Genomic DNA, 10,381 nt, shown 5'->3' with positions numbered 1-10,381 from the left:
GTAGTATTAATTAATAGGCCAAAACATTGTACTTTGTATCCAGACAGTAACATGACCAGACAGGTTATTCACGATAAGAGATGGCATTTGGTATTTATCAAATTCTCAAGAGAACCGCTTAATAGGCGGCTTGATGTATACAGAAGACTGCGAGTGATGTACCATTTATGAAGACAGTCCATTTTACACATGGAAATACATTTCCACATGTTTATTACTATTATTATTATTAATATTAATATTATTATTGCTGCTGTTATTTAATTAATTATTTATCACCATTAGTTTGGCTTTGGAAATTAACAAAATGAACAAAAATATTTTATATTAAAATATTTATTCCTTTAATTATTTTATTTTTTTTCTAAAGTGTTATTGACTTTTCCACTGCAGAATAAGTGCAGAATAAGGTCAGCGGAAGTCTCCAAATGTTTCACATCCAGATCTGAGTTTTTCCCCAATATTTGTAAAATATGTATTTAGGCCTACATAATAATATATGGACTAATTGATTTTTGACAACATTTTAAAATAATCTTAAATAATAGTGGCCTATAATGCTTAACATGCTCAACAGAATCATCCAAACAAAACAGAAACGGGTCGATTTTTAATTATTTACAGTTTATAATTTCAGAGACACCGCCAGCGTCAGACCAATTCTAAAAGAATGCAAACGTCTATTTAAACGTATCTATTACATAAAAAATTAAATAAAACGAACTAGGCTGCGTATATACCATGACACAGATGCTACAGTTTTTGACATTTATTTTATGAATCGAAAACACGGTGTTTAGGTGAGCTCACGTTTCACAGTCATGATAAAATCAGAGATATCATAAAAAAATGAGTGCCCGCAGTCGATGTTTTTATAACCCTTATAAAACATGAACAGTACATTTAGAGATTCACATGGTTGTACACACTGAGAAAGAGATGAAGGAACAAGAACGAAAAGTAGCAATAAAAATCCAGAGTGCTCCCACAATCCCTTGATGAAGCATAAAACATCCAAAATCATTTTTTTGTTGGTATTAACATAGGTATTTTACATGTGCCCGTACCATATCCATATTAGTGTTACCTGAATTTGATTTATACACCGAGAATAAAAGCCTGATGTGTGTTCATGTGAATTAGGCATCAATGCAATTGAAATTAGACGGAAACCCTCAATTGAATAATTACCTGATATTTGATTATATTCACAATACACTCAGTAATTATTAATAAGTAAAGGAATGATCGTCGTTTCATTTAATGCTCATTTATTTTGTTTCAGAAACCAAAGAGCATAAAACTTAAATCGTGTGTTATCCGTGAGGACAGAAACGCATGTTCAACACTGGAGTTTTCATGTTTGGCAACAAAAGTGATTTCTGTAATATTTCACAAATATCCACAGAGAAACTTTGTTTCAAATAAAACGAGGCCAGCCTCTTTATTTTCATTATTTACTAATAACGTATTAAAGCAGAAATGTTGGCGTTGTCACACAAACAGCCGAACAAACGTCCCAGCTGCTTTATATCAGTATTATATTCAGATTCAGCTCCTTGTCTTCTGCAAAAGTTCTCTAAAAGTTCGATTTTCTCGTATAGTTCAACATTTTGTAGTTGTTCGCATCCCTTCATCCATGAAAAGATCCACGTAAAGTTGTCCACTTCACAGTTTGTGTTCTTATAAATAGCCTATCCTTTTTTTCCTCGCGTGTCCTTCATAAGAAAACATAAATAATGTGTTTTTTTTTTCTGTCGTGTACTTCAACAAGCCATCGTTGAGCGCGATGATGTGTGACGTCACAGTCCCAGCGCCGCAGCGTGTTTTTTCGCCTTCAGTCTCAGATCCGCGATGCTTGAGTTTTTGTTGGTGGTTTTCGCGGCCGCTGCCGCCGCCACCACTGAAGCCGCGGAGGCGGATTCCGCCGCGAGCGTCGCCAGGGGCAACCCGAACGGCGGTGCAGGAAACATCATGTACGGCGCGTGAGCCGCCAGGTGCGAGTGCAGGTGATGATGCGCGTGGGCCACGGCGCTGTCCAGCTGCAGCTGCGCCTGCACCTGAAAGGAGAAGGGCGGCACGTTGCAATGACTATCCTATGGACGCACGGGTGGGAAGAGAGGGGGAGAAACACATTAACTTGAGAGAGACTATGCAGAGCTGTTACTGGGCACTGGATCAATTGCATTTATCATCATAAAAAATGCATTCGGACACCTGTATTCCGTTGTGTTGGTAACTATATGCTCCCCTGAATATGACTCAAATCCATGAAGAAGACAGACAAATTCACAAATCTCTTCTCATCTTTGTGGAATAACAGTAGGCCTGTGTTTATGTATATATTTTTCGTCAAAGACAAACTTCTCTCTTAAGGTGACATTGCAATAGAGCAATAACAAAGAGAGAGAGATTTGAGTGTGCAGTGCACCATAAAGGATTCATAGGAATTGTACAAAGTCTGCAGGACGGACGCCTCTGCATTGGGCTTTTCAGGGTAACTTGCCTGCTGGAATGGCATGCGCAGAGCTCCCACGTTGACATATGGAGCGACTCGACACGCTTCAAACTGACTCGCCGCTCCGATGAGAACTCCTGGAAAATATTGACATCGATTTTTCTTTACACGCAATTTAAGATAGGCCTATATGCTTAAAAACGAGAGACTGCTCGAATTACTAGATTTTATATTTCACAGTAAATACACATTAAAACATTTTAGGCACATCGTAGGTATCATAAAGTATTTTATATAAAATAAACGTAGCCTATATTTAAACAAAATTAAACAAAAGTAGCCTATAAAAATACATTAGAATTTAAAATGTAAAAAATAAATAAATAAATAAAACTGCTAATAGCGATTGTTAATTTATTTGTTTTATATTTGCATTCACGCACCTTTATGTAACTGATTTTCCTGCTTTCTGCATTTGGCCCGTCGGTTCTGAAACCAAACCTGAAAGCAGAAGACATTGATTGACAGCTGTTGGTGAGGGCATGTGTAAATTCTCCCAAAATGACAACAGTCTCAGTAAAACTACGTATCCCTGAGGACCTCTAAAATATTCATAATGCGTAACCGCACATTTTAATTATTATATCTTTATAACGAGCGGCGCGGCCAACAAACCACAAAACAAACAGATTTGTTCAAATGTTAAACAAACGGAAAGAAACAGAATCTTGATGTAATGCATTTGAAATAGTGCCATAATATATCGTCTTTCTCCAATGGTTTGATCTATCCAGGGATTAGAGTCCCAGAAGAAGCGAACTGATCCTCTGATAGCAAATACCCAGCATGGGACGATATGCCTGGACTTCAGGGGTGGGCTAAAATTGGGACATTAATTGCCTATATCCGAAAGAAAGTTTTTGTTCCTTTTTTTTTTTTTTTTTTTTTTTTGCTTGCCTTATAGCCTATGTCATGGGGATCAGAGATTTGGAAATGATTGTGTGTCAGGCATCTGTTTTGAATCGCGCATACTTCCATTGCACTGTTTATTCATTTTGATTCAGCCTAACAACGGAGCAATCGACACGGCATTTGCATGATATTTCTGCTGTAGCCTAAGTGAAAGTGGAAACACGATTATACATATATGATATGACCAGGACATTATGACTTCATCCGATGAAATGGTCTTTGAGCCAGCGGTGTGGCCTTGTCTGTGAATAGTGAATATGAAAAGAGCATCAGATCTTTATTTGGGTAAAAATGATAGATAATTTATGTAAATCCGCAGGCCTTGCTTGGGACAATGCCCTTTGGTAAGATCCCAAAGAGAGACGATGGTTTAACTTTTTCCAGGGAGGTCTTTTGAGCCCATTTTTAAAAAGACCAATGTATTCAAAGAGTGAATTTTATATCCCCACCCAAGGAATGAATAGATAAAAGAGAATGAAATAAGATATTGTTTTTTTTCCCCTGATCAATCACAGCAGAGCCAATGTCTATGTTGAATGTCATTATTCGGCTCAGTCGCTCGTCTCTTGTTACACATATATTGAGCCTTATTATGTTTCTGTGCAGATGGTCTTCCCCATCCTAAAAAGCACACTACAGATGTTGCCTGCAGGGCCAATGCGCACAAATCAGGGAATAATTTTTGTTCACTGTTTTATTCATTATAGCTCAGCGGCGTGTATTCAAGCCACTTTTATTTTCAACAATTTCGTCCCACCGTTCGACACATATAAGCTGATATCTAATTTTATTTGAGGTAGGTTATACATGTAAACATGAACTACAATATCACCACAAGGAGTGCCCATGTAACATTTTAAAAACGACTATTTATATGCCTATCACTAGCTCTTTTTATTCATCGATCTTATTTCAAATAGCCTACATTTACATTTTTATCTCTAAATGTTTAGAAATCTTTTCTTTTTTTTTTTATAAAACCTCTAGTGCAGTGTTAAAGTTGCTGTGTCATTACATTCATAGGCTAATGGCATGCAAAACAAGACATTTTAAATTAACCATTAACATTAATCATTAACAAGTGATTAGCACCTAATATGTTATAATGTTATAATTTCGCTCTCTCAAGGGAAACCACACATGCACTACAAACATTGCAGCACACATAAACAGCAGATAAAGTGCCTGACCTGTACCCTGGCCTCCGACAGCCCGAGTCTCTGGCTCAGCTCTTCTCTCATAAAGGCGTCCGGATAGTGCGTTTCATCGAACAGTCTCTCCAGCTCATTCAGCTGCTCAAGGGTAAAGTTAGTCCGACTCCTTCTCTGCTTGATTTTAGTCTGTGTCTCGTCCTCCAGCGGCTTACAATCCTCTTTGCGTTCTTTCATATCTGTATTACCTGAAAAGAGAGCAGGAAATAGAAATGAACGCTTCATTCAGTGATGTGAAATGAGGGCAGTATGTGCCCACTGATGTCGGTCACGGATGTTTTGTCCTACACAGAGCTCTTTAATTATTTACACACTATACATATGCATGGAGTTTCTTTCTCTCTGAACTGGATGCTTATGACAGGAATATTATCCTATTGCACGTTAAATTAACAACCTGGCAAAACGGGTCAATGTTACGAAAAATAAATCAATAAAGACAATAATTAACATAGCTGAATGAAAACCCCTGCTGTCAAAATGATAATTGACCTGTATTAAAATGTTAAAATCCAAAACAACATGCGTTCACAATTAGCTGCTAAAGGAAAAAGAACGTCTAATCGAAATGATCTACAATTCACATTATTAGCCTATTATTATTATTATTATTATGGCTGTATATCTCTATTATTTTAAGTCTCAGACTTCAAATTAATGAATTATAGGCCTCCAGTGTGTCTCATACATGAAATGCGTTGATTTACAATACACTGCCACATTCTTTGTTTGTTTTCTACAGTCATTTCTTTTTCTGTTTAGCAGTAGCTTACAGAAGCCTTAATATATGTCTACGGGTAGCCATATATTTATCTTTTATCAGTCTATAGATAGTTATAATTTGTAATTCTTTCAAGCCTCTAGATACTAAGCATTACAAACAATATTTACAAGCAATATTAATTAAAATTTAGACTTACATGCAACTATCCAATAAAATACAGCTACAGTGTCACAGCGCTCAATTTTAGCACTTGAACTTTTGACTGATTCTTGGCAGTTTTGTTTTCAGGCTGCTCATATTATGAAAGTGATGCCTGTCAAATTATTACGTGATTATCATGTTTCGTGTAGCCTTGACAAAATTAATGTAACGTTAAAACAAAATGTATAGGCTATATATCGAAAGTGAAGAAGTTATAAAACTTGAAATACAGAGAAAGGCCTATGAAAATGAAACGGCGTGGTTACATCATTTTAACGAATGCCCTGCAAGATAGATAACAAAAAGGACTCACCGTCTGTAAGTTTGGGACTGCTCGTGTCTCTGCTTCTCTCTGACGCGAGCATGTCCGCTTCCCTGGCCGGCGATGAACGCACGGCGCTCCGCGTGATACTGTTCACCTCCTCGCGAACCGGTTCCACCGACAGGCTCTCCCTATTTCTCACCGATCCGGTCTCCAGCACCTCCCGGTACGTGATCACTTCCTTCTTTTCCTTGACTTTCTGATCAAAAGATTTGGAGACAAACGCGGTAAGTTCTTCCATCACTGCACCCAAGAAGAAAAAAAAGCACAATCTTCCCTTTAGATCCTCAGCAGTCTACCATAAGACATCAACAGTGTTCTCTTTCTATCGGCCTAAATGCGAGATGATGTGATGAGATCTTTGACAATTCCTCTTGTTGCGGAGTGTACAGACTTGCTGCCGATTCACTATTGAAGTCACACTATTTATACTTAGCGAAGCGTCTGCCCCTTGATCCGCGCGCATTACCTTCCCTCACCACGAGCCCCCTTCCCATAGAGGCGGGTTGGGGTGGGGTGGGGGGGAACCTTATCTGTCCTTCAGATCCACATCACCCTTCCATGCTTGCTATTGGTTAAGATTGACAAGAGGAGCAAATTAATGTCATTAAGCTGGTTATAGTTTTGAAACACCAAGCATGATGATGATGATGATGATGGTCGGACGCTCTGCTGGGGTGAGGCCAAAAATACTCAAAAGGGCATACCATGGACATCTTATTCGCCAACTCTTTGATCTGAGCTGGAAAATGAGACCGTGATATAGAGTAACGAGATGAGCAAAGCAAAGAGAAATATGCACTTTGTGATCGTGGAAGCGACACATACATCGTTAAGAATTGCATTTTGGCCCACAATTCTCTTGTAGAAGAGAAATAAAAAATTCATCATCACAGAAAACAGCTGCAGGCTTTTTGCGCGATAATTATTTAACCTTCTTAAACAGTATCTGTTTTATACAATTGATAATATGTGTAATGATATTAGAGAGCGAGAGATGTCTTCAATAATTAACGTCTTTTTGGTGATAGTTAAATTTAATGATAATATGAAGAAGGAACACCTTGAATCGAAATAATTTAAAGAGAATCTAAATGAACAATTTAAACACTATATATTACGTCTTCGTGGTATCTGTACATATAGCAGTTTATTAAATAGCTTCGTAATAACATGCTATAAATGCAAGCGTGAGTTGAATAGCTTAAAACGTGCTGTTTTTAAGTTTGATGATTTTATTCAGAATAGGAATATTCACTATATATTTTTTTAAAATTTTAATTAATATTTCAGCTCTCAAATGACAACTGTTTCTAATGATGACTTGAAAAAATATTTTTCTATGCTGTTTTATTGCTATTTAATTACAAACTTTGTAAAATTATTGCATATTTGCATAATATGGTTGTAGCCGTGTAAGTGTAGCTATTTGGGAATCAAGAGCTAATAAAAAAAAAATAGATTAAATAAGACGGAAAATGAGATACAAAACTACACGCCTTTTATTGGTAAATCACATCACACCTTCTCATCACCTCACCTTTAATAGGCTAATTAGGCCTATCTCACAATTAAATATTTGTCTTGTAGTGTATATGCTCCTCTTATTTCAGATTTAGGCTATATAAACCTATTCTTCAAGCATCCACGCATTCGAAAGGCCTATTATTCGAAAAGCAGCAAAAAGTTATTATTCTATTTTAATTGACCAAGCTAAGCATTTCACCCATCTCACACGAAGATAATAATTAGTAATAATAATAATAATAATAATAATAATAATTAATAATAATAATAGGCCTATGCTATTTCATTTTTTATTCAATTAGCCTAAATGTTAAGTAACGTCATAGGCCTATGAGTGGGTGTTTGTACAGATATATCTAAAAAAAGTGCAGTTTTGAGGCAATTGTACATTTATGTAATCTGTAGTTGCTGCTTGTATGTTGATTAAACAATATTTTGATGATTAGACGTATCTTCAAATCTTTAATTTGATGTGAGCGTTTGTTTCTTCAAAAGGGTCTGAACAATTTAAAGTCTGCTTCAGTCTGACTTTTAAAAAAGCATTTTGTGCAAGTAGTCGAGCTTTTACCTTCAACATAAGACAAACCATCTTTAGCGTACCTTCACTAAATATTTTTTTCCCCAAATTTGTCTATAGCTAGCTAGATCCCACGCAGTCATAGTCTATTGTAATTTTCTTATTTTTGCCTTGATCAAATGCGACAGAAAAGCCTTGTCCTCCGTAACACATTCCGACCAACAAAAAAAAAAAGAGAAAAAAGTAAAGATTAACCTGATCTGACATTTTTAATAAAACATTTCACTCAGCCTGCAGTTTCTCAATACGTAAAACATCAAACAATCCAAGTTCAAAGAATCAAAATTGGTCTTGTGACTGTGTATCTTATAACGACCTCGTCACTGAGAAAAAAATGTTGTATTTTACGCTTATCTTGCGCTACCCTGACAAGAAGTTGAAAGCGACTGACGATCATGTTTGATTTGTAATGCCTGCTGGCTGCGCGCGCATCGATGATCTCCAGACCGGTTACTTCAGTCTGTTCATCGGCTCATGGCGCTGCTGTGTGAGTTGCTGTTATGACACAATAGGAGTGTGTATCGTTAACTAGGTAAGAGTATGAATATAGATAGAAATATTAGTCATTTTACATATAACGTAAAAATATATTAGCAGGCGCGCTATTTATATGTTGCGTAACGTGTTAGAGATAGCGCCTGGAAATGTGAATGAAATAGAGCTAGTAAGACTGACAACATTTGGTGTTGAAATCTTTAGCATGTAAAGGGACGCAATTTTCATATTCGTATTTCCAAGTTCTGCCGTCGTTTCCTTCATGAAATAAAGCACTTTAACTGTAAACGGTAACGATGGCTCTAAAAATACTACCTGTCGGGATGCGTTTCTAACGCAAGTTTCGCGCAGTTTTAAGGTTATATTTAGAATTTAGTACAGCCTTAGACCACGTAAAAAGTAGCACATTCTGTTTTTAACACATTTCTCACTGTGGTGCTACACACCGACAGTGTATGCAAATTAACAATCATTATGTTTTGCCGTTCTTTTCAGCTCATGTTACTGTGTAGTAGACTTCAAATAAGAGACTCTAAGAATTTTATGTTAGATTAAGTAAGTGTAATTAAATTTTAATTCAGAATGGGGTCTTCACAGCTCTGTAAACGTAATAAATTTAATTTGCATCCTTAACAGACACATACATCATGTGTTGCTTGAGCTACTGAATCACAGTAACAGTCTGAGGAAAAAGCAAAAAACATTTCTGATATCTGACACACATTTTTGTGTCCTAACATCAATACTTTTGTACTCCACATCTCCCCATTTAACCCAGTGACTGGAGTGAACATGGGCCGGCACTCCTCAGACAGTGAGGACAACAGTCGAAGCCGGAGGAAGAGGAGACAGAGACAGCGCTCTTCCTCCTCCAGCTCCTCTGGAAGCAGAGTGACCAGCCGCAGCAAACACTCCCGGAGACGAACTCGCTCCAGAGACCGAAACAGAGTCACAGACAGGAGGTAGACAATGAGGAAATAAAGTTTCTCCCTGTAATCTTTAATCAAAATGTAATAACTTGTTCTTCTTTTGAAATAATTTTCTTGTTTGCCTGACATCACAAGCCCTTAAATTTCTCAACACCAAGCACCTGTCATTTACAAATTCTAAAATACCTGGAAAGAGTTATTCTGTTAGCATCCCTGTTTATGTCAGTGGCAGTTGCTCGGCTGGCACACTGATCCCGGGAAGAATGCGCAATCAGGCCAATGTGACCGATTACTTGGAAACTGTAGCGTTGATCGGCTGATGTCACTATGAGAATTTACAGAGTTACCGATATATTAAAACTACTTTCTCCAGGCTAGTGAATGAGACGTGAGGTGAAAAACAGTACATTACATTACGGAATTGGCTCAGTTTAGTGATCTAGTCATTTGGACCACAGCTGGATGCAAAACATTCTACTATCTATAACTGAACATGGAGACACATGGCAGTTTCTTGAACCTAGACGTTACTTTATGGAGTCACTTAGCACTGTCTGCCTGAGTTCAATTATTCATGACGCTTGCTCAGTTGCCATTATATGTGATGGGAAATAGCTGCTCTCACAGAAAGAAGGATGTCTGTGGAGGTCAAGGAGCTAAATGGAGTGCTGTTGATCAGCCATTGTTTGCCATATCCACACATACAGCTGTAAATCTGTTGAGCTCTTTTTAAGTGGCCTCATCTGTGTAATTATGCAGACATTTTATGCCCTCATTAAATTCACCTGAATTGTGTGAACTCTGCTGCGCTTTCAGCATTGCTCTGTTTGTGATCCCTGACCAATGGCAGGTGGAGCAGTGTGTGTGTGCGCGAGTGCTGGTTGAACATTTCTTTTGGTCAGACAGATGCCAATTTACGGCATCTTAAAAACCTTTAGAAAGGAAATTTCATGATTCTAAAAAAT

General features: G+C 37.4%; 2 protein-coding genes across 6 annotated transcripts in view; one reads left to right on the top strand and one right to left on the bottom strand.

Moving 5' to 3' along the window:
• Positions 1–754: 754 nt before the first annotated feature.
• Positions 755–6,391, bottom strand: shox2 (short stature homeobox 2). Of its 2 annotated transcripts, none has more exons than XM_051862172.1 (5): positions 5,880–6,391; positions 4,621–4,829; positions 2,902–2,959; positions 2,507–2,595; positions 755–2,096 (listed from the first exon to the last, which is right to left on the bottom strand). In XM_051862172.1, the coding sequence occupies exons 1-5, from the start codon at positions 6,127–6,129 to the stop codon at positions 1,803–1,805; spliced, it is 900 nt and encodes a 299-aa protein (XP_051718132.1). In that variant the 5' UTR covers positions 6,130–6,391; the 3' UTR covers positions 755–1,802. The 2 variants fall into 2 exon arrangements, with proteins under 2 accessions (XP_051718132.1, XP_051718133.1); XM_051862173.1 differs by having other exon boundaries at positions 755–2,060.
• A 1,969-nt stretch (positions 6,392–8,360) lies between these two features.
• The window catches only part of rsrc1 (arginine/serine-rich coiled-coil 1), a 165,528-nt gene continuing 163,507 nt past the window's right edge, over positions 8,361–10,381 (top strand). Inside the window, exons 1-2 of one of the 4 annotated variants that reach the window (XM_051862166.1) lie at positions 8,361–8,524; positions 9,266–9,449. In XM_051862166.1, coding sequence (XP_051718126.1) covers positions 9,280–9,449 — 170 coding nt within the window. In that variant the 5' untranslated portion in view covers positions 8,361–8,524; positions 9,266–9,279. The remainder of the gene's footprint in view (positions 8,525–9,265; positions 9,450–10,381) is intronic. The other 3 variants (XM_051862167.1, XM_051862168.1, XM_051862165.1) reach the window with 3 other exon arrangements.

The sequence above is a fragment of the Ctenopharyngodon idella genome, chromosome 15, assembly GCF_019924925.1.
Source record: "Ctenopharyngodon idella isolate HZGC_01 chromosome 15, HZGC01, whole genome shotgun sequence".
In the NCBI taxonomy this organism is placed as follows: domain Eukaryota; kingdom Metazoa; phylum Chordata; class Actinopteri; order Cypriniformes; family Xenocyprididae; genus Ctenopharyngodon; species Ctenopharyngodon idella.
The sequence above is the reverse complement of the archived record's forward strand: the minus strand, read 5'-3'. Positions and strand labels throughout refer to the sequence as shown.